At 36.6% G+C, this 25,549-nt stretch overlaps 1 protein-coding gene across 4 annotated transcripts in view; it reads right to left on the bottom strand.

Annotated features, from left to right (window-relative positions):
- Window positions 1-25,549, bottom strand: part of Spats2l (spermatogenesis associated serine rich 2 like) — a 167,985-nt gene that overhangs the window by 37,992 nt on the left and 104,444 nt on the right. For all 4 annotated transcript variants that reach the window (XM_046447488.2, XM_046447487.2, XM_046447489.2 and 1 more), the window contains exons 4-6: window positions 21,231-21,339; window positions 17,661-17,710; window positions 15,019-15,265 (exon numbers count right to left, since the gene is read on the bottom strand). In XM_046447488.2, coding sequence (XP_046303444.1) covers window positions 15,019-15,265; window positions 17,661-17,710; window positions 21,231-21,339 — 406 coding nt within the window. The remainder of the gene's footprint in view (window positions 1-15,018; window positions 15,266-17,660; window positions 17,711-21,230; window positions 21,340-25,549) is intronic.

The raw sequence follows: 25,549 nt of genomic DNA, 5'->3' as shown, positions 1-25,549 counted from the left end.
GTAGTCACAAGCTGCACGTGGCTACTGAATATTTGAAATGTGCCTTGTCCAAATTAAGATGTCCTGTACATAAAATATGTATTGAAATTTGAAGGCTTAGTACCAAAAAAAAGAGTAAAAAATGTTTTTCAGTCATTTAAAAAATATTGGGACTGGGTGTATAGCTTAGTAAATTAAAAAATAAAATAAAAATATCAATTGCATTCTGAGATAATATTTTAGATTACTAAATTAGATAAAATAAATTTCTCAATTTAAGTCACCTCTTTCTTTATATGTGTGTGTGTATACATACATAAACATATATATATATGGGGGTGTCCTGAGTATTGAACTCAGGGGCAATTTACCACTGAACTACATCCCAAGTTCTTTTATTGTTTTATTTTGAGATAGGGTCTCTCTAAGTTGCTAAGGGTCTTGCCAAGTGGCTGAGGCTGGCCTCAAATTTGTGATCCTCCTGCCTCAGCCTCCTAAATTGCTGAGATTACAGGCATGTACCACTGTACCTGGCTATACTTTTCTAATGTAGTTACTAGAAAAGATAAAGTTATATATGTAGCTTGCATTATATCTCTATTGGATAGCACTAATATAAATCATAAGAAGCATGATTTAGGTGCTCTACAATGTGTTATCATTCCACTAATTTATATTCTAGAATAAGAGAATATTTATTTTATTCAAGTCTTGAAAAATTCTGTAACTTCTACCTGAGAAAGTAGTGATATATGTCTTGTTATCATAATATGCTTAGTATCTAGTAGATGCATGTTATATACTGAATCACGAATGAATGAATGGATCAATGAATCAGCATTACTTCAGTACTTTGCATAGCTAGGGCCCTTGCAACTGTAAGGAGCCTGGTTTGATATGAGTCTCAGGCTGTGACTTTAATATTCATCAAATACTTGAACCAAAGTGGTTAATCACATCATTGAAAGAAAATTTATCTCTGGAAACATCCAATCTGTTCAGCATTCAATAAAATTGTATATATTTTAATTTAATCCTTGTCCACGTATCTAAAATCAGCTCCTAGAAGCTTATATGATTTTGAATTTAACTATTATCTGAGCCTTTTATTAAAAATACTTATCAAATCCAAATACAGATGGTATTATTATAACTTACTGAGAATCATTTTGATTTTTGATTTAAATGGACTCAACAGATACATCCAGTGGAGTACCCAGGATGTGGTATCTTGGGCTTATATACAGGAGACAAATGAGACATAGTCTCTCTGCCCTTAACAACTAATATGTAATATGTGAAAAACTAAAATAAAAAATTAAGGAGCACATAAATCTGAGGTGACCTTTCCCCACTGAACTGTCTTGGCATCTCTGTTGAAAATCAATTGATTATGCACATGGATCTCTTTCTGGGCTCTGCTCCACTGACAAAGTTATCTAGCCTCACATCACTGCCATGCTGGTTTGCTAAGTAATTGTATCCATATAACTAGTCTACTACTAGGCAATGCGTGTCCTCCAACTTTGCTTTTTTTTTTTTTTTTTTTTAAATGTTTGGGTTTTTAGTTATAGGTGGACACAATATCTTTATTTTATTTTTATGTGGTGCTGAGGATCCAACCCAGTGCCTCTCACATGCTAGGTGAGCACTCTACCTCTGAGCCACAACCCCAGCCCCAACTTTGCTCTTTTTTTCTGAGATTGTTTCATATCTTAAGTCCCTCTGTGTCTCAATATAAATTTAAATCTGATGAAATTTTGGTTTGACTTGTTTTGAATCTATTATAAACCAATTTGAGGATACCTGATATATTAGCAATATAGAATCCTTTGATCCTTAAACATGATATATGATACCATTTATTTGGCTTTTTTTTTTTTTTTTTAATTATCTTGGACAGGTGTGGTGGCGCATGCCTGTAATCCCAGGGGCTCAGGAGGCTGAGGCAGGAGGATTGAGAGTTCAAAGCCAGCCTCAGCAACAGCAAGGAGTTAAGCAACTCAGCAAAATTCTGTCTCCAAATAAAATACAAAATAGGGCAGGGGATGTTGCTCAGTGGTCGAGTGCCCCCGAGTTCAATCCCCAGTACCAAAGGAAAAGAAAAAATTATCTCAACAGCTGCGCAAGGTGGCGCTCTCCTATAATCCCAGCAATTTGGGAGGCTGAGGCAGAAGGATTGTAAATTCAAGGCCAGCCTTGGCAACTTACTGAGATCCTGTCTCAGAAAATAAAGAGGGTTGGGGAATGTAACTCTGTAATAAAGCAACCCTGGGTTTAATATCTAGTACCACTTTAAAAAAAAAAAAACAACTCTGCTTCATTTTACAGTTTTTAGTCCTGTGTATCTATAGTCAAATTTATTTCTAGGTATTAATTTTAAAACTTTCAATTTCCAAATGTTGGTTACTATAGTGCAATAACATGGTTGATTTTTTATATATTCCAAGTTTATATCTAGAGACCTAGTGAATTTCCATATCAGAACTGATAGTTTTATTTTTATTTTGTTTGATAGATTTCTTAAGATTTTTTTCTATATATACAATAATGACATCTGTAAAGAAATTTAATTTCTTCCTTTCCAATTTTTATTGGACTGGCAATGTACAACAGATATCCTTGCATTGTTCTTTCTTCATTTGTTCTTTTTAGATATAACTGACAGTAGAGTGTACTTTGACATATTATACATACATGGAGTATAACTCCCCATTCTTGTGGTTGTGTAGGATATGGAGTCACACTTGTCGTGTATTCACATATGGACATAGGAAAGTTACGTCCGATTCATTCTATTGTCTTTCCCATTCCTATCCTGCCTTCCTTCCCTTCATTCCCCTTTGTCTAATCCACTGAACTCCCTGCATTGTTCTTAATCTTAGGGAAACTGAATTCAATATTTCATCATTACGTATAATATTTGCTATAGAATTTTTATATGTTTATCAGACTCGGGAAGTTTTCTTATATTCCTATTTTGCTGGGAGTTTTTATTGTGTCAAGTGATTTTTAAAAATCTACTGGAGGAATGGGGTTGTGGCTAAGTGGCAGAGCACTTGCCTTGCACATGTGAGGCACTGGGTTCTACCTTCAGCACCACATTAAAAAAAATGAATAAACAAAACAAAGATATTGTATCCATGTATAGCTAAAGAATATTTTTAAAAAATCTATTGGAATGATCACATCATTGTTCTTCTTTATTTTGTTAGTAAATACTTAGATTGATTTTTGGATGTAAAAGCAATGTTGCATTTCAGGGATAAATCATACTTGATTGTGGTGTGCTATCTTCCTTATATATTGCTTACTTCATTTGCTAATATTTTGTAGAAGACATTTTGTTTCTTTATTCAAGAACGATATTCTTCTGTAATATCCTTTTGTCAGGTTTTGAAAAGCGTTATGTTGGCCTCATAAAATGAGTTGGTAGTATTCTATATTTATTCCTTAAATATTAGTTAGAAATCATAAATGAAGCTATCTATACTTGGAGGCTCTATTTATGGATTTCTTTGCTAGCTATAGGCCTATTAAAAATTTTGGCAATTTATGTTTTTAAAGGAATTTGTCTAGTTCATCTAAGTTGTTGGGATTATTATTCATATTACCCTGTAGCTAGTTAGTCTTTGAATGAGGGGCCAGGGTTAATTTCATTTCTGATATTACAAACTGGTTTATTATATTTTCATTATAATTCAATTCAAAATATTTTCTATTATATAGTGTGAGTTTTTCTTTGACCAATGAAATTAGTTACAAGGTTGATTAATTTCTAAGTGTCTTATTGCTATTGATTGTTAATTTGATTCTAATGTAGTCAGAAACCATATTCTAAAGATTTCAATATATTTTAATTTGTTGCAACTTATTTTACAGTCCAGAAATTAAGACTGTTTCAACGAAAATGCTATATATTCTTGATGCTGTTGGGTGTAGTGTTCTATAAATATCAATTATGTCAAGTTGGCTGATGGTGTTATTAAAATCTTTTATACTCTGGTTTTTAATCTACTTGTTGCTATCAATTACTAAGAAAATGGTGTTATGGTTTGGATGTGAAGTGTTCCCCAAAAGCTCACGTGTGAGACAATGCAAGAAGGTTCAGAGGAGAGTGATTGGGTTGTGAGAGTCTTAACCCAATCAGTGAATTAATCCCTGGATAGGGATTAACTAAGTGGTAACTGAAGTGCTAGGGTATGGCTGATAGAGGTGGGAACTGGGGGTGACTTTGGGGTATATGTTTGTTATCTTACAAGTGAAGACCTCTCTCTCAATTTCTGATCATCATGTGAGCTGCTTCCCCCCACTATACTCTTCTGCCATGATGTTCTGCCTCACCTTGAGCCCCAATGAATGGAGCTGGCCTTCTATGAACTCAGACCTCTGAAACTATGAGTAATAATAAATTAACCTTTCTCCTTTACAGTTGCTCTGGTCAGGTCCTTTTAGTCACAGCAGCAAAAAAGCTGACTAAATCAAATGGTATTGAAATCTATAATTATTCTGGCATTGTTTATTTAGATCTATTAATTGCTGCTTCACAGATTTGGAAACTTGGTCATTACATATGTATTAAATTAGAATTGTCACCTTTCTTTGATGGATTGACCTATATTATTTTAAAATGACCCTGCTAATATTTTTTTGTATTAAAATCTTCTTTGGAGTTAATACAGTCAGACCTATTTTATTATGGTCAGTCTTTGGAGAGTATATCTTTACTATAATTTTGTGCCTGTCTCTGTCTTTACATTTGAAGAGCATCTCTTAGAATAATTACATATAGTTAGGTCTTACTTTTTTTTTTTTAACCCAACCTCTGTTTTTTAATTAGAATTTTAGTTCATTTATATCTAATATGATCATCAGTATTATGGATTGTATCTACCATTTTGAATTTATCTTATTCTAATTTTTTTAATTTTTAAAAAATCTATTTTAAAGGCTATTTTGATGGTTATAATTGTAAAAAAAATACTTATTTTAAAGACTCTTCTAATGATTACAATCTTTAAAAAGTCCTTATTTTAAAGGCTGTTCTAAGGATTGCAAATTGTATCATTAATTTATTGAGGTGTTTTTTTTCAGTCAATATTGTATTACTTCATGTATAAAGTAGGACCCCATATAGTAATATAATTCTACTCACACTCAACAACTGTTTTCTGATGGTTGTATATTTTACTTATACATATGTTGTTAACAAATTGTTATTTTTGCATTAAATGGCCAATTGTTTTTTAAGAAATTATGGAAGAGAAAAACTTCTTATCTTTCAATCTACTTATTTACCATTTTTATTTCCTCTAGCAATTTATTCCAAATTTCAATCTGGTTTAATGTCAAACATTCTTAAGCTTGTTTTGTGGTATAAGTCTGCTAGTGATGAATTTGTTCAGCTTTTATTTGAAAATATCTTCATTTTTTAAAAATACATTTTCTCCAGAAATACAGTTCCATATTAGCTATTCCCCCATTAAAGATTTTACTCTATTGTCTTCTGAGCTATATTGTTTCTGATAAAAAGTCAGTCTTCATTTTTATGGTGGTTGTCCTGTTTGCAGAGTGTCTCCCCCGCTCTCCAGCTGCTTTCACGATTTTCTCTTCATTTTTGACTTTAATAGTTTAACTATAGTGTGGTTTTTCCTATGACTTATCCTGCTTGGACTTATCCTGCTAAGCTTCTTTTCCCTATTCTAGAAATTGATGTCCTCTTGTTCATTTTCTTCTTTATTGTGGATTTCCACATTTAAAAATTCTTTTACTATAATTTAGTGGGGTTTATGATGAAGGAGATGTAAATTCATGTCTTTTTCTTGAAAGGTTCTTGGTATGCTTTGCCAAATTAGTCTGCAGTCAAGTTGTACCAATTTACACTCAGCTGCTGTGCATACAATTACATTTAACTCTTAAGAATGCTGACATCTATCAGTTTCCAGGGTATTAAATCTTGGTATCAACTTACATACTTTACTTGTCCTTGATTTGATTTATTTTACATAGTAAAACACGACCTGTGCTGGTTATTTTTTGTTAACAGCACCAAAGCAAACAAATCTTCCTCTTGGGAGAAATACATGGACTTGATTCAAAGATTTTCATAATATATGTATATCCATGTATGTATTCAAATTTTAAAATTTCTGAGAATGAATTTTTCTACTTTTTGCTTTTTTATTGAAAGCTTGACACACTTATAAGCAGGTTGAAGAAGTATACACAGTATTTAAATCTATCTTTTAAAATGAATTAAATATAGAGTAGTTCTAAAATAACTACTTTAACCCATTACAATGGTTTCACGATCTTCTATACACATGCAATTTCAGTAAAGCACATCATGATTAACATCATGATTATGATTTACTTGGGTATTATAAAGTAGTTCTACCTGGAAAAAAATTGATAAAATTTCTAATATCTGTGTTGCTTAAATGTCTGTGCCATAAAAGTACTGAATGAATTTAGTAGTGTTTTATGATAACTGAAAATAATATAATTAGTGGTTCACTGGTTAACTGATTTGACTCTTCTTAAATATTTACAAGAGAATAATACCCATGAAGATTAAACTTCCTAAAAATGATCTCTACCCCTACTAATTAGTTTTACAAATAAACACAATGAGATTAAAACAACCTTTCTGACCAGCAACATGTTAAGAACTTAACAAAATATTCAGGACCAAGGGTGTAGCTCAGTGGCAGAGTACTTGTCTAACAGATGTGAGGCCTTGGGTTCAATTCCCAGCACAGAAAAATAAATTATATCCTTTGAATCCAGTAATTCCACTTCTGAGAACATATGCTAAGAAAATGATCGTAATTGTTTATAGAATTTTACATACAAAAAAGAGGTCCACCAAAGTATTGTTTTTAAAAGGAAACAACAGAAACAATCCACATGAATAATAGTTTGGGAATATTTAAAAGAAAGATGGCAAATTCATAAAAGTACAATGCAGTCATTAAAATCATCTTAGAGAAAATTTAACGATATGAGGTAGTATACATGTCAAGTAAAAAGCAGATTATAGAGTTCACATGTTGCATAATAGGATTTTTGTAAAAAATTATATATGTCTGCATTTTAAAAAATTCTAAAATGAAATTTAACAGAGTTTCCCCCCCCACCAGGAGCTAGGATATTTTTCTTTTTCCTTAAAGATTACTGATTTTCCAAATATCCTCAATTAGGATAAAGTAATTTTAAGTTCAGAAACACAAATTTCATAATTATCAATAAAAAACAATAATGAGCAACTTCAAATTAGGCTAAAGTGAGGTATGGAGGCCCGACTGTCCTGGGTCAGTAGGCTAGGGTAAGACTTTTGCTCTTTACTCATAAAAGGTTAGTTTTGTCTTTTGAAGAGATCACAGAACAGAGAATGATTTGGAGGGAAATTATTAAATGTAGGAGATGAGTGAGTGAACTACTGTAGCAGTACAGACCAGAGAGGGTGGTGGTTTGGGTGGGAAGGTAGAGGTGAAGACAGTAAGAAATGGATGGATGCTAGGAAGATGCAGAAATGAAAATCAACAGAACTTGGTCACCGCCATTGGAAATGGGAGCTGAAATGTCATGATGGATACCTAAATTTCTTGCTTTCGTCCCTGGAGAGATGGTGCAGTAAGATCAGGAAGACTAAAAGAGAGCCAAGACTGGAAGGGAGATCATGAGTTAGTTTTGAGCATGTTGTTGAAATGCTTTGAAATGCCAAGGAGAAAATGTCAAATAAGAGCCTGAAGTTCTGAGAGTAACCTGGACCGGGAAGGTGAGTTTGTGAGCCATGTAGCATAATGAAAGCTAGGGTATGGTTGAAATGATCTAACAAGAAAAGTTGTCTTTACATGATGCTGGACCTGGGTGGGACCAAACAAGCCTTGAAGAGCTTCAACAAGTTAATAGCCAGGTAAAGAATGACTCTCAAAGGAAACAGAAGAAGCAGACACAAGAGTGTCAGGTGGCAGAAACAAGAGGAAAAAGAGTGGCTAAGGATAGAGTAGGTGACAATGTTGATTACTCCTATAAGGAAAAAATATGAAGGGTTGAAAATGCCTGCTAGTCTCAATGCCACACAGGCCACTGGTGAACTTAGTGGGAGCAGTTTCTTTGGAGAGATGGACTGTAAGCCATACATAACAAATAGGGTGGTGATTGAGAGAGAGAGAGGAGAACAAGTAGAGACAGTGAGCAAAGATAACTCTCTAGATATGATAGCATGAGGGTCTAGTGATGAGATATGATAGCATCAGAGTCTACTGATGAGGCCCCAAGAAAACTCTTCACAGTGCAATTACTGTACACTTCACTTGCAAGTTGCATTGTTCTCCCACCTCTGCATCACAGGGTAATAACAGATAACAGAGGAACCAATAACTCTGGAACAGAGACCAAAACAGACAGGTTTATTCAGACATAATGTCAGTTCTGCCTTTTCCGTTTCTTTATCAAATGCCAATGGGCTTTATTATTTCATTCAAGTCTTATGAAACTTGAGCAGCTCAGAGTGCTTTAAAGCTGGCTGTGTTCCGACTGGAAACAAATCTTTTCGTTTTGTTTACACTGTCTTTACACCAAATCATATGTCATTAATACCTTTACAGACTTGATTATATTTAAAGGTAATAGATAATAACAAGCTGTCAATGGCAAAGGGTAGGCATGTTAACAAATCAAGTGCCTTCCTCTGTTTTACTTCTCTGCAAAATAGGTTCAATTCTCCTGGCATTTTGATAGAACCATGTAAGTCTTTGCTTAAAAAAAATTTTTTTTGAAACCTTGGTCTTTGTAGGGAGCATGGTCCACTTAATTAAATCCATTTGTCATTGAAATCCATTTTAATATATGAGTGGGAAGTCTTGAAGGCATCTGTATTCAGAGATGAGTAGTTTTGCGTCTTAGTCATCCAGTCACAGTTGAAGTGGTTTTTGAACAAGGAAGAGAAAGGAGAAGCCTTGGAGTTTCACCTCCTTGGTTGTCAGAGAAACACCTGAGGGGTTTTATGTGTCTGGTGTCCTCCTGTCACTACATCTTGTACCGGTCTCTCTCTTTCTGTTTTATCATGCCCAGAGAAAGGAAGGAGGGCTCTGAGTCACTAGAAATGCAACCTAGGGTCTCTCCTAAAATTACTTGGACAGCTCAGATATGGTGGTGCTTGAAGCAGAGGTTGGGGCTGAGCAAGACACAACTGTAAATGAAAGCTAAGACCAAGAAATTAGATGCTAAAATAACAATGAGAAGAGAAAATAGAAGATATGTGCCTTAAAATATGTCAAGATACATGTTCATGTAGCAGTACTTAAGGTCATCTATATATATTAATACGTATACATACATACATACATACGCATACATGTATACACACATATATATTAATAAAGTATTGTACCTTCAATTTTCAAAACTTAGCAAAAACCTGTGGTTATAGTTATATAAGGGGTTCTACTAGGGTGCTTAATAAAAGTTTAAATAAAACATAGGCTGTCCAGATCATGATAACCTGATAGCAGAGACTCTGAATGGAAGCACCTGAATTTAAGCTTAAATGTGTCCTTTTCAGATGCTTATTGACCTTATCTGATGTCACTGTACCTCCCACCCCCTACTTCCTCCTAAAAGCTTCCTTCATGTTCATCATAATCTATAATTATCTCAGTACCTTAGTTGTATTCTGTCTTATTATCCATCTCTTTTTTCCTATTCCCAAAAGAATGTCAACTTCCTGAGACTAAAAACTTGGTCATTTTGTTCATTTCCTATAGAAAAACACCTGGCACATGTTCTGTTAGATACTTAACAATATTTACTCAATGGATCAATGAACAGTAGGAGATTTACTCTGTGCCAGAGGCTGCACTAATCACGTATGGATCTCATTTACTATACACTAGAATCTTATAAAGTGGAGTACTATATTCTGCTTTGCAGATAAGGAAACTGACAATCAGAGTGGTTAACTTGTTCAGGGTCATGTGTCTAGTAATCGAGGAGATCAAGGTCTGAAACAAGTCTACTGCTCAATGTCCTAGTTCTGAGTCATGGCTTTATTGCTTCAATTGAGAGCTGGCACTGCTGAAATCCTAGAACATACACATTTGGCTCTGCTGTTAAAGTTCTAAGCTAGCTGCTTTCTTCTTGTTCATCTTTTCTAATCCTCTGGTCCAATATGAGGCTTAGAGAAGCAGGGGAGGTCATCCTGAATCTTGGGCCAAGAGCAACATGAAAAAATTTGCTTGGAAATCCTGTGGGAACCTCATGCCATATAAAACGCTGCGAAACAGCGATGGCGTGCTTTTGTTGTTATTGTTGTTACAGAAAGCACAAATGAAAGACAAGCAACCAACATTCTAAAATAACAGGGCCCTTTCTCTCCCATTTGGTTTACTTCACTTGGAGAATGAGAAAGCAATTCCTTGCAGAAACCTAGAATTCTCATTGTAAAGGGCCCTACCTGGCCTGTAATACAGGGCAAACCTGAACTCTGGTTTGGGGAGGTCAGTAAACACAGCATGGGGAACAGGGAACAAAAGGAACAGGGAACAAAAGACCAGACTTGCCAGGATTGCTTTACAGGATGAGGAAAAATAAAGGAAGGTGCTTGGAGTCAGCCAGAGGACAAGGCAAAGACAGGAGAGCCTGCCTCAAAGTTTATCTCACTGAAGCTGCTGGTGGCCTGTGGTCCTGTGTCTTTCCTATTCAGTGGGAACTGCATCCAGTAGAAGAAAGACAATAGAGGAATGTGAATTACTGTTCCAGCCTAAATGGAAATGAGCACCTACACATCTCAGCTACATGAGCCTTAGAAATACTCTTTCTGCTCTACGTTTCTAAACATAAGACAGGAAGCATACTTGGAAAATATGAACCTGAAGGTGCTTTAGACATTTAGATGGTTCCTTAAGAAAAAGAATATTATCTTTGGCATGACTTGTGGTAAAAATAAATCTTGGTCTACTCCTTGCCTGACTTAGTATTTGAACACAGGATGATTTTGATTGGATTATATAAAAGGTCTAATTTGAGCTGTTATTAAAAATTCTGAAATACAGAAAAGAACTACTCTCAGGCTTAAAACCTACTCCCAAACTTCTAAGCTATACATTGACACACAGCACTGTCCCACTTGACAGTACTATATTTACAGCCTGAAATGATGGTGCGTTGGGTAGTTATTTTTCACGTAGGAAGTCACACTAACACCCCTGAGCCACCTGCATAGATCTTAACGCTAACTCTTCCCCTACCAGAATAATGATTCTGTTTAAGACTTTTTAAAAAAGAGAGATCCTGAATGTCAAGGTGTTATAAAAGATAAAGCACGCCCCAAACACGTCCACAGCCTCCTGCTCAGTGGGGCATCCAAGGCAGGCTTTGTTCAGCCAGTTTCACTACTAGAGAGCCTAATAAATGCTCCACCACTAGTAGCCTGGAGATTTCTTTTAGGCTCGCACTGTGAACCCACTCAAGTATAGGCTATCATTATTATTATTACTTTTTCTAATTTTTCAGTATACATTTTTTAGGAGTTAGGGAGTTCACAGTTTTAGCAGTAACTCTCCACTGCATGTTTAAGATTGCATGGATCTGAGTCAGGGTTTTGCCAACTTTTAGAGTTAAAGAGAACAGATATCCTCTTGGTTTCTTGACTTATGAGCCTCAGTTTCCTCAGCTGTCAAGGGAGGAGATAGGATTTAAGGATTACTCTCTCTCATCCTTGCCAGTACCAAAATTCCCCTCAACATGATATGCAGAGTTCCCAAACCCTAACACTCATCTAAGAGTTATCTTTAGAGGTCTTTAGGATTACTGATAGACCAAACAGGCATTTTAAAGTCATTTAACAGGTTTGGAATGAACTTCCTGATGAACCCTCATTATCATTGAGAAGTAAAACTTAACTAGTTACAAACTCATTTTAAAATTCATGATCCAAACCCGTGGGCTGCTAATGAAGTTCATGGTCAACCAAGAGGATTCTCTTCCTTTTGCAAAAACATCCATTAACCTTCCGTTCCCATCATTTATTCTTTAACAAAGAAGTGTACACCAAGCATAAAGATTTGTAATGAATCAGTGACATTAACAAATAATGCCTTCATGCTCGACTTACAGAACCAAAGGGATTTTGGGTTGCTTCTTTGTGCAATCAGAAATTATTCATAAGAAATTCTATGTTAGGGTTTACCAAAGCCCCTTTGTATAGAGAACTCCCTTTGTGGGCACTTAACTTTCAAGCTAGCTACCCACCATGAAGTGAAGCCCTTCTGCATCACCTTCTCTCTAGTCATATACTTGACAGAGTTATTGAAATTGTTTTAGGAAGAAGGTATAAATTATGAGTAAATGAACAAATATATGTGCTAAGCTTTTAGTTTATGATTGATATCAAAACAGTAACTTGAGTAATTAGATTTTGAAAGTAATTCATGTGAAAGCAATAACAAGTGAAGTTGGGAATCTGCTGCTCCATTATTTAATCTCTTTCTCCTGCCCTGACTATAAATCAAAACATTCTCCAAATCGTAGACACAGTAAAAATTAAATTAAAAAATTCCTGGAGAATTTGGATTCAAAATGAAATAGATCATTTTTGTTGTTGCCACTGTCTTATTTTGTGCTTTTTTGTTTTGTTACTGGGAAACCCAGAGGTACTTTACCACTGAGTTATATCCCCAGCCTTTTTCTTTTGTACTTTGAGTCAGGGTTTCACTAAGTTGCTTAGGGCATTGTTTGGTTTTAAGAAAACCATCTTATAGTAAATGAGGATGATTTGAATTACAGCACTATTAATGGAGTTGTTAGGAAATTGTTTCTGGAAGAAAGTTTGTGCTTTGTGAGCAGTTTAAGGGCTGACCAGTGTGTTGTACAGAATGTCCATTTTCTAATGCCTCCTCACTGAATCCCTGACTTGGCACATGGCACATGACTTGGCACAAGTAATTTCTAGTTTGTCTCCCTGTCTCTTCTGCTGGACCCAACTCTTATCCTAGCCAGGGATGGTGTCTTACTCATCCTTGGCATGTCAGCTGCTGCCAATGCCTTGCAAACAGCAAAGTAATAGAGATAGGTGCTGGGTAAAGTTCCTCTCACTGTTTCCGAGCCTCTGTGTCCTCCCTATCACCTTGACTATTGGCCCCTTGATGCCCACTGCCACCATGGATGACGCACTTGGGGGTGGCACCTCTCCTCTCCAAACCTTAAATTCCCTGGGGTACCCAGACCCCTCCCTACATGGATATCAGAATGTGATCCCCTCAAAGACTAGAACACACCTTATCCTTCTCAGAACCCACTGAGGCACCAAGCACAGTGCTCTGGATGTCAGATTATTTAAAAAAGTCACTGATTCAATCAAGTCAGGATTTTATAGCTAGAAGAGAAATGTTAGGAATTGATGAGTGGAGTGGTTTTCACTGAGGGATCTATCACCCCATAGGAGGCATTCTGAAAGGCCAAGGGGGTGTTTTGAACATTTACCAAAATGATTGTATATGTGCGTTTGGGGGGAAGGGCTTCCACATGATCACAATCACAGGAACATCCTGTACAACAAAGAATTGTGCTGAGTTTTGAACTTTCTTATGTTTACCTGGACATTCATGATTGTTAAAAAAAAAATTATGAGGTGAATCTAGACAGTTTTACTAAGGACTTATAGGATTTACTTAGATTGCCAGGATTCAACTTCTGTGGAAACTGAGGGAAGGTGGTACGTTATGGTGTTCATGACTTGACTAAGTTTTTCCCCAAGTGGAAGATCACATGGCCAATTATACCAGCAGTCCTGATGCTGAAATTGGCACCCGGCACCCCCTGCCAATCTGGGTGTTTATCAGCTGCATTCCAAGTGATTTCACATGTACGCACAACCATACTTACTGACGCTTTCTTCACATGTTAAATATAAAGAAACAGTGTCCACAGTATCCAGCTGACTACTGTCTGACATCTTACAAGTGCAAAGTGCACCACTACAAGTAGTCACTGGGTCACTCTATAAGGCCTTCCACTTTACTTATTTCTAGAGTTTTTATCTTTTTATTGAAATTCTATTTCTAGGTAAATTATATTATGTATAAGATTTATTTTAATATTTGTTATAAAAATGGGGCTTTGGGTCAGACAGCATTGAGAACGACTGATCTATTAGATTTCAATACAATTATGTTATGGTTTGAATGTGTTACCCAAATTATTGTGTTGAAAACTTAATCCCTAATGCAACAATATGGAAGAAACTTGAGCCTCCCCATCCTTATGAATGAGTTAAGGTTGTTATCATGGGAGAGGATTAGTTATTGCAGGAGTGGGTTACTTATAAAAGGAGAAAGTTTGTCCCATCACCCTTCAATCTTGGGACTTCCCAGCTTCTAGAACTTCAAGTCAAATAAACTTCTATTATTTATAATTTATCCTGCTGTGGTATTTTGTTAGAGTAGCAGCAGAAAACAGACTAAGACAGTTTTCTAATTTTACAGAAATGGGAGAAACTGGAGGGAAAAAATATGATGTATTCCAAGCCTAACAGTGTATTGAGAAGTAGCTTTTTGTAGATTAATTAATTATAGCTATAGTGCAAATAATTAACATTCCAGATTCTAACACCCTGGATGCTCATATTCTATCACATCATATAAAATTCACCAGGAGTTAAAGTAATTTGATCTGCCCTTCCTAAAGGAAAATATTTAATAAGATTTCTTTTTGTCACCAATTATCCTTCCCTTATCCCAGGTGAATTCCAACAGAGGTGTCTACAAAGAAATAAGATTTTCCATTGTCCTGAGGATCCCAATACAGACTAGAACTTTTTTTTTTTTTTTTTTAAAGAACTTAGTGCAGGGCTAGATTGAGCACGTCTTCTTAACCCTGCACTCCTGCCCTATCCTGGCTTCAGGAAGCCCATGTGGATCCATGCATCTGTGCATAAGCGGATGCTTCTCCAGCATCATCAGTAGCAACCCCAAAGAGTTCCCTGTGTGTTCTTTTCTTCTGTGTCTTCCTAAGCAGATTTATTTAAGACTTACTGACCTGTGACCCCACGAAGCGCCTTTGAAGGTTCCTCGAGTATTGAGATCTTTTTCTCACGAGGGGCAAGGGCTGGCTTTTCATTGGCAGACTCAGAGGATGAGCTGTCCTTCTCACAGCCATTTATAAGGCCGTTCTGCATGGCTGGTGCCTGGGACTGTGGGGGCCCTGCTTCAGGCCTCTCGGCTTTGTCTTTTGCATCTTTGTTGCCTTGATGCTGCTTAGACTTGCTTCTTTTTCTTTTATTGTTCTATAATGAGAAACAAATGAGAAAATAATTATATTCAGCTCAGACTCGATCTGAGAGTTGAAAATAAGGTTACCTTTTTTTGTTTTGTTTTGTTCTTGGCTCTGTTAATAGGCAAAAATACCTATATCTTAACCACCAAGTTAATTTAAATATTTTCCTCCTACCAATATGTTGTCTAAATTTTTACATTACAAACACAGTTTCCTTTAAAAGGAGAAAAAGAGAACAAGGAATGGCATAAATAGCAGAGACATTTGAGCAATGTGAGGCTCTAATGTGTGAGTGGTAATACAATAAAATTTTGTCACATGAACTTGAGTTCGGCATTGGTGCCATTAGAGAGTAACTCTGGTTTCTTAAAGTGGTTATGGGCAGGGGAGGCCAGGTGCACACTAAGGTGTACACCTTCCATCACTCAGGAAGGATGGTGTCAGAGAGAAGGATTGGCAGGAAAAAGGGTCAAACTCTTCCTGGCAAAATGAGAAAGTAGAAGGTAGGTTGGGTACCTCTGAAATAGGCACCAACCAAGCAGGAAATTCCTGAAATTGCTGCCACTATCCAGAAAGTCTCAAGTAGCCATGGGATCCATAATCATCCCTGTGAATATTTAGGCTGGAGGTGACAAATGCCAAACTCATCTGGGTCCACCTGGATTTGGACTGTGCAACAGTGTAGCTGATCCCTGGTCTTCTCAGCTACTAGCTAAACAGCATTACAAGGCTTCACTTTGTTTATCTGAAAGAGCATAACCCTGCATTTTATACAGATGAAGTTGTTTAGATCCCAATATCATATGGCAAAGTTTTACTATATTGCTCCTATGATGCCCTAATCATGAATATATAATATTATCTAGGAAATTAAGAGTAGCTACTCCTAAGTATGTGGTACACGTTCTTTGACTTTGGCTTTGCATCCAGTTGATATTCAGTGTACTTAACTCAGTAGGATGTAGGCTCCAGCCATGGCTTTGTTCTCCTGCATACTTGGGAAAGAAATGAAAAGAATGTGTTTCTCTTGTTCACCTTCTTCCCCCTCCCTTTCTTCTCTTTTGAAGCCCCAGTCACTTTCCAATAAGATTCCTTTAGGTGAGAAATGAACATCATTGTGTGCAGGATAAAAGGGTCAATGGTACCTATTCCACCACCCCTTAGTGGGTCTGGGGAGTGGAGGGAGAAAGGCTTCCAGCTTTCAGGCCCTAAGTCTAGTCTAATGGGCTGGGGAGACCATTTCCCTATTGAGCCTCCAAGAGGAAGACTTGGTAATGAGTTGGGTCTGCAGCTGCTGCTGTCTGCTCCTTTTTTTTTTTTTTTTCTTTTACATCAGAGAAATTTAAAACCCAAACCACACATCTGAAATTTTTCCATGTAAAGATAAATACTGCCTTTCAATCACTTGCAAATCATCTTCATCTCACACAGAAGCCTGAGAAGCTATGATTAAAGATAAGCAGAGATTGTCAAAGATGGTGGCACACAAAGATGAAAAAAAATCTTATAATTCTTCTTATTATACATGAAACTAGAAGGAGAAAAGGGGGGAAAAGGATGATTCTTGTAATTTCAGTAATCTTGGGATTGTGTGAATGTAATGCTCCTTTTTAGTTTGTGAAAAACCTGTTTCACAGGCCTGTGATCTTCCCTCCTGGGAAAGGGTAGGCTGGCATATAATATCCCATGAGAACCAAAACACAGGTCCTGGCTGTGCCATGGTGCAAACAGGTGGGTCGGTGGCTTTGAAAAGAGCTGCAGCTTTTTGCCACTGTGTACCACTCATGTGCTCAGAAGTCACGGTCTCCTTGTGACTAGATAAGGGCTCAATACATGTAACTGGAACGGGACAGAGTAAAATCTCCTTCCCTCTGTCTCGGAGGAGGAGGGGCATGCCAGTGTTCAAGAAGGCCCCTTGCTTACCACAGCTTCAAGGAAGTTTTTGATCTTCCTTTATTAAAAATCAACCTTAGAATTCAGCCAAACAAGTATCTCAGGGCAGCCTTGTTTCAGATGAAAAAATATGTGAAAATATATTTAGAGCTTTTCAAGTATCTTTAAAAACACTCCTTAATTTTTTCCTTTGTAGTATGGGATATGTTCAGGCAAGCCAATGTCTTAAATGCTTTGAATTCTCCAGCTGGGTTCCCCTTAATACTTACAAAAAAACACAACTATAGGACTTCTTAAGCACACCTGGTGGTTAAAAAACACTGAACAGAAAATAGAGGCATTAATAATGAGAGTGGCTGGTAATTTAAGAAAGTCATGAATTTGGAAGCTTTCTGGGTATACATATTAATATATCTGAAAGAAGCATACAATTGGCAGCTTTGTTGAAATGATAACAACTTTGAAGGTTTTGATTGATGATGTTACTAATTCACAATCAATATTAATCTTACCTTCTTTTTTCCTGTCATATTCCATTCTTTGAGAACTTGAATTGCACTGCCTAGATAAAGACAAAAAATCTTCAACAAATATCCATATAATAAAATACCACACAAAATACATCTCTTTCTTTTCATCCTGGTAGCAATTTTGCAGGGAATGGGGGCTTTTTGTTTGTTTTGCTACATCCTACCTTAATAAAAATGTGAGTTTCATTTCTTATTTCCCAGATTTTCATTTAATTCACTGCATAATCTTAGTTTTATCTTAATATTAAGCTCCACTCCATGAAGCTTATTTTTTATCACTGTATTATCATAGGGAAAATGAACTATATCTTGAGAATTTTCTGATAGCTTCATTGCTATAGGTAGAATTAAAATTATTCTGTTTAATATATGAATAAAAATACCCTAAATCTTCTGAACCAAACATGGGATTCTGAATATTATTAACCACGTGAATTTTAGTTTTCCGGGTGGCTATTCTTCCTCTTTTTCTACTGATACTCATTACATTCAAAACCTGCAGGAGGATAGAAAATCGTATAGTATCAGTTTCTCTCTATCCACTGTGATAGGGATGGAACATGTTCACAAGGCTTCCATCTTGAAACTAACTATGTTCATTAAATGATGACTTAAGTCACACGTTCCATCTATCCTATTCACACACAGACATGTGATGGCACTGACTTAGAGGAAAAGTCAGATCTGACTAAGTTATAAAACATTTTGACAGGATGTTTTATCTCTGGCCAGCTACGATAATCACTGTTTCCACGTGGTCGAACAAAGTTTACTGGTTTCAACTGCTGGGGGTAATTTTGATAACAAGTTACTGATAGTGAGTTCATCAGTTGTTTTCATATAAACAGGCATTTCTTAGAGGATAGCTCTTAAGTGTACTCTTTCAACAATGGTAAGCATTCTTATATGATCTTATTAGACTGATAGTTCTCTACCGAGAGTGTGCTGGCTAAACAAAGATAAACTGCAGGCTCGTCTCTGTAAGACGTTTCAAATGAGAAGGGTCCCAATGAGAAGGGTCCCAATGATTGGGTCCGTTTGTGGCTGGCACATGCGCAGAAGGCTCTCTTGCTAAGGTTTAGACAGGCGATTCATTCCTATCTACCCAGTTTCCAATTCCATGCCCCTCTTAGACTTGTTTGAGTTGCTTATACTTGAAATAATAAGACTGCTCCTAAAAGTAATCTATAATTCAGACTTTTTATTAACTGGGCTTTTCGGATTTTCCCAAAGAATTAATGTTTCACAGTGTTTTCCTGTGCAAGAACTGTAGGAAGTTCTTTCATGAGGTTCTTGGGAAGTCACAACAGTGGTTCATAATCAGCAGGGTCATTTTTAACTGACAGCTAAGCTTCTGTTTTCTAAATAAAAGTAATTTTAAAAAGTGCTAACTCCTATTCTTTTTAATCCGAAGAAGGTGAATAGCTTCTGCTTTTATAACTGTAATATTCAATTAGTCCTCCAGTTTTTATATCTTGACATAAATTCTATTTGTGATTTGGACAGTGACCTTATAGAGAGTAATTCTAAAGAAGAAATACCCATATTTGCAGAGGATTTTGAAGCTGTTAGTATTAAATTTTAATTATACCGAAGCTGCTTGGAGTTTTTTAAGCCATGTGGAAATAGTGCTTGCAATATAACTTAGAAATGGCTCCTAACAAATATTTTTGACTCTCTGGTTTTTAAACAACTTTTCCAATTGGATTCCCAACCAAAATGATATGAGTTTCCTCAGCAATGAGTTTTATTAATGAAATCTCAACAGAGACAAGGTGAAATTTTCAAGGACAAGCAAAGTGATCCATCTAATCACAAACAGATTTGAAGGCAGTACTCTGCTCCCGCACATCTGCACATCTCATCAGGTCACTGAAATAAAAACTTTCATCATGGGGACCATGGGGGCCTCAATCCAAGCGGGGATTAGGAGGAATGGGGATAATAGCCTTTTTCCTTTTCTAAAATTTTTCTTCTGTACAAGTGATGTTGGCAAGTCAAACCTGAAAAGAGGACTTATCTGAGCCAGGATGTGCACATTTCCAAAAATTTTTTGAGACAAATGGCACCTAATGCTGCAGAGGCAGATTAATATTATATTTTCTATTATTTGTTTAGAATGACTAAGGATTCAACATCTGCTAGCTTATAGAGCAGGAAAAAACAGCAAAGTTATGCTCAGTCGATTTGCTTACAGGTCTATTTTGAATGATAATCATTTGCTAATTCACTCAGGATCCTAAACCTTGACTGCTGATACCAGAATGTGAGCATGTTTGGTTCCAAGATCTTGCCCTGAAATGCAATTATACTTGCAGAAACTCTGGAAGGTTATTCTACTCCCAGTCTACTCCTCGGAAAATAAGTAAATCATACCGTCCTTGGCAAATAAAGTGTAGATGGGCTACAACTGAGAAATGTGCTGACAGGTCTTCCCTGACTCTATTTGTCAGATTGTGTTTAGCTAGTCCATACTTACAAAATTGAAACTAATACCAGGACAGAAGACATTTAATAACTAAGGACAGATAAGGGATCTTTGTTCAAAACTGAAACTTGTTTACTTCGATTAGAAGAAGAGAATTTCCCCATGATTTACAGAAAATCTAAAGCTTTAAGGTGTATACTTATAGGATTAAGCAAACTTCTGAGACTAGATTCTATAATGTCACAGGCAATGTAATGCCTAAAAAAAAAAACAATAAAAAACTTTATAGACAGCAAAATTATTTTAGAGATAAGATGAACTGATGTTCTGAAAAAAATATAAAAGCCATAAACCAGTCCCCTTGGACTACAGAAGCATTGAGCTCAAGGACTCCAGTCATAAAGGTCAATAGTAAAGTTCACTGCCCTCCATTCTCAAAGATGCCATCAAACAAAGGACATTTGGGGGGGGTGGGATTTATGGGGATTGAACCCAGGAGTGCTTTACCACTGAGCCATATCCTCAGTCCTTTTTGTTTTTCACTTTTAAAAAAAATGCCTGGTTCTTTTTTTATTTTAAATATTTTTAGTTGTACATAGACACAATAACTTTTATTTTATTTTTTATGTGGTGCTGAGGATCAAACCCAGTGCTTTTCAGCAAGTGTTCTACCACTGAGCTATAACCTTAGCCCCTTATTTTTACTTTGAGACAGGGTCTCATTAAGTTGCTTAAGGCCTCACAAAGTTGCTGAAGCTGGCCTTGAACTTGCAATCCTCTTGCCTCCTGAGTTGCTGAGATTACAGGCATGTGCCACCACGCCTGGCAAAGGCCACGTTTAATAACAAAATCAGAATGACTGAGACATAAGGAAACTTATATAATTATATGAGCATTATAATCAGCATCCTTTGGAAACTATCAGAACTCTTTTTTTTAAATGAAGGAAAAATAACTTCTAAATTCTGCTCTTATTGAGTAGGACTGTGTGTTTTAAAATTCTAGTATATTTTTATGAAAACTAAAACATTGGTCACTGACATTCAGTTCATTTAAGGAAGAAAACAGAATACATGGAATATTGAGTTACACTGTCTTTGGCTTCAGGGAACACAGGTACCCACCATCCACGAAGGCTTGCACAGCTTTATCCACGTTAAAATCAAACTGTTGTAGCACCAGGACTATTTCATTATTGCTTTTGTTGGGAACAACTGATCTAACTGCATAGATCTGTAAGAAAAAAGAAAAGAAAAAGAAAGGTAAACACTTCAAATATTTGTCTTCTATGAATCTCCCTTTGGATAGAATGATAGCTATTAGAAAGGCCTGAAAAGGTAACTGCATACTGTGGCTTTTTCAAACCAGTGAATGATCATCCTGGTAACCACCTTGATACCCACGCTTTTGGTGTACACACTGCTACAGAGAGCTCCTTGTTAGGCCTGTAAGAGCAACTGTGAAAAGCCAACTCTGGTTTTGCAATCTACCCTCCCCCAAGACCAAGATGCATACGAGATGTGTTTTCAGTGAGGACACAGAATCTTTTTCTGTCTCAGTCTTCTTTTCCACTGGCTCTGGGGTATCTTTAGAAAATGTATAGAAATAGCCTCATGCCTCAGCTTCTCTATCTGTGCCGTAAAAATAGTCATAACAGGGGTCACAGAAGCATGTTGTGAAACTCCGCTAATGTTTATAAAGATAGGAAAGGGTGGAGTGCTCTATTTATGAAATGGTAATGTTAGATGTAAATGAAAAATGTTCTCAAACACTTCTGAAAAATCAAACATTAAAAAAAGAAGTAAATACATATAGAAGCTAAGGATTTTGATCAATGCAAGCTTACATTCAATGATTAACGACCTATAAACATTTATTAATTAAATTTAGCATAGACTCTTTCTTGATGCCTGTTAGAATTAATTGGTCTTCATCTCAAAGAACTTATGATTATTACAGGATGCTCTATTTTAGCAAAACCTTGTTCACCCAGCTTTCTAAAAAATGATTTCTGCACTGATGAATACTAGAGTACTGTATAGTGTAAAGGTAAGTGGTCATTAAAGCACTATACAATCTTTACATGTTTTCACTAGTGGTTAAATTATGACTAGTGAGTTTTAGAGTTAAATGCAGTTTGCTGTAATAGGATTCATGCACTATGGATTATTTGAGCATGGTATGTATAATGTGATGCTATTGACCAGAGCATTTCATTGGGCAGTGCACCCTATTTCTTGATTATGTTAGAAAATGGCAGCCTATTTCATATAGATCTGTGTATAAGAATATTTGGGTTATAATGAGAAAACGGCACAAGCTATGAGTATATGACTTGTAGAGGTGCTGACATTATTGATTAGAAAGTTGGTTTTGAATCCTGACATTTATAAATGCTAAATATGAGTTTTACCAAGAGCTCCAATACAAATATATATGGCTCTCAAGGTTCTTTTGTTTTCTATGGCTCTTAGTTTCTCCAGCCTCCATTAAAAAGAAATTAACTCCTTAAAATTTAAGTTTTTTTCTTACTTCTTCTCTGTACACCTTCTTTAAAAAATTCAATTCTGGGGCTATTTCTTGTACACCTGCTATGTGGTGAGGCACCAAACTTTTTGGAGCATAGAGACTAAAGGGAGTATATACACTGATTGAATGAATGATGACAATAATTAATATATACTTTTAAATTATATATGAGTGCTATAAATTCATTGACAGTGAGATTTGACTTTACAGATCGGCTCTGATATGGAGGATAAGTGAGCAGAGATGGGAGGGAGGGGAAGAGGAAGCAACAGCATGAATGGGGGGAGGCACAGTGAGAGGGAGTGCCTGGAGGTGAGGCAGAGGGTGAGGCTTGCAGAGCACAGGTGAGGCCAGTGACCAGATCAGACAGGGCCTGCAAGACCATGAGTGTAGGCCTTCCGAGCATCCCTCCACTGTACTTTCTCTTTCATCACTGTGTTAGAGAATTTTTTCTCTCCCACCTCCCTTTTGGAAAAACATTTAATGGGTGTCAAGATGGGGAGAAAGCAAAAACAAAAATCCCGAATCCAGTCCAGGAAGGTTATTAACAGTCCAAACAATAAATAATGTTGTCTTATAGATATGTATATATTGAAGTTATATATAAAAATGGCATGTTATCCTTCTAATAAATTTCTTTAAAATTCTCACATTTCAAATCACTATGGTTTAGCTCCTATTATATGAAATGTCTTAATAATTACCATCATTATTACCACATCAAGCATGCCATTCTAAATGATACAATACTTAGCTATTAATTACATGAACTATATTATTGTTACATTAGACCAAAGTTTCTAATCTACCTACACATCTGTGCGAATGGCACAGACCCAAAATTATGGAATAGACTTAAAATAATTGCTTTCCCTGCTTCTTATCTCTCCCCCGAAAAACTAATACATTTTATGTTAAGGCAAAACACAATATAAACCACTGCTTGTAGAGACACTACCTTTTTAGATATTTATACTGTTCTTTCCTATTCTCCTTTAAAAGAAAAAAAAAAACCCATGGTCAGATGTACGCAGAATACATATTCTATCTTTGGCATTTTTCTATATCTTACTCAGAAAATTGTCAACAACTGAGTTCTGATATCAAATCTAACTATGCAATTGGATACAATTCCTAGAGGATGATTAGGACAGGTATTCTAAATTTTGCAGAAATGGGGGTGGGAGAGGAAAAAAGCCTATTCTTGGAGAGTCCACAGAAATATGGAATTCCAGTGAATTTTTGGGCCAACCTCAATTTCTGCTTTGACCTCTAGATTTGGCTAATGTGAAGAGAGAGCAGCATAGTTTCCCATCCTTGTTATTTATTTACTCATTACAGTTATTTTCCTATGGAAATGTCTTTGAGCAAGATGGAGAAATTGCATTCACTCACATGGGCATATAAACATGAAAGAACGTCACTGTGGCATTATTCATGACCCAGCAGAATCACAAAGATTTAAGCATTTAAATCTCAGAGACCTCATTATGAAGTAGCATTAAATACGAGGCATGGATGGCCAAGGCTGAACTGTTGTGAGGTTGTGCTCAAAGGCTCCCTTTGCATTTGGAAAGGAAGCTTCTGGAAAGAGAGCTCCTGGAGGAATGGATCAATCAATGCATGACTAATGGCAGTCTGCATACAGAGAACTCATCAAATTCGCGCCTGCAGTGGCTGTTTTGCAGAGGCCGTTTCTGGTGACACTTCACACACAGCCTTTCCTTCAGCGCCAGGCCCAAGCTGGTGTGGAGGCTGCTGCAGTTTCACACGTAAGGCCGCTGTTGGAAGCCACTGCACTTGCATGCAGCCTTACAGCTCTCATGCCCCAAACAGAGAGGTTCATAGGTGCCCGCCAGGCGGCCAATTAGGCAGCTGGGTGACAGTCAAGACCGCTAGTTAGTGGTTCATTTACAAATTGTGCTCCTCCGTTTTGCTTCTACTAATTTAAATCTGGTCTGGCAAATTCAATTTGCTATTTCGAAACAGCAGGTTGGTTAGATATTACCTTCTGAGTATTTTCATCTCCATTACCCCCTCTCTGGGACTTTCCTATCTGGCACTGTAGGCTCTGGCCCACTCTGCCTCTAGCCCACCCAGCTGGAACCTCGCCTGCATTAAGCAGCATGGCAGTATGACTTTCATGGACCCAGTTTGGCTTTAGCTTTCCACATGAACCTACCTCCCCTGTACCAGAGCTGGGTGGTTTAAGAGCTGATAACAGATATTCTAGTTCGCACTAGGCATAGTTATTTGTTTTTATCTATGACGACTTAGCAATTCTTGGGTTACTGCTAAGTCACTTAAACTATGTCTGAGTTTCCAGAGTGATTCTGACCCAAGTTTTCCATTCACCTACACAGCTGTGCGATCAGCAAAGACCCAGAATTATCAAATGCATATAAACTCACTGCTTCCTCTGCTTCCAATCTCTTCCCCTGCAAATTCATCCCAAAGCTGCTACTCTCCCTAAAACACAATTGTCTCTCAGTATCAATACATAGGGCATTGGTTCCAAGGTCTCCCACAGGTACCCAAACTCACACGTGCTCAAGTCCCTTATATAAAAAAGTGTAGTATTTGCATATGACCTATGCACATCTCCCACATACTTAAATCATCTCTAGATTACTTATAAAACCTAATACAATGTTAATGCTATTTACTGTACTGCCTAGGGAATAATTACAAGAAAAATAAAAGGTCTACACATGTTTAGTACAGATGTAATTTTCTTCTGAACATTTTCCATCCATGGTTAATTGAATTGTTGGATGCTAAACATATGGATACGGAGGGCCAACTACATAATCATGACCATTTTACTCCCTCCTTAAGAACTTAAAAAATAGTGTGAAATTTCTAAATCCTGGCATTCAAGGCCATCAGTAGCTGGGCTCCAAGAGCCCACCTC

The sequence above is a fragment of the Marmota monax genome, unplaced genomic scaffold, assembly GCF_021218885.2.
Source record: "Marmota monax isolate L192 unplaced genomic scaffold, Marmota_monax_Labrador192_F-V1.1 WCK01_AAM20220418_F8-fsc00007, whole genome shotgun sequence".
NCBI lineage: Eukaryota > Metazoa > Chordata > Mammalia > Rodentia > Sciuridae > Marmota > Marmota monax.
Note: the sequence above shows the minus strand (reverse complement) of the source record. Positions and strands in the feature narration are given on the sequence as shown.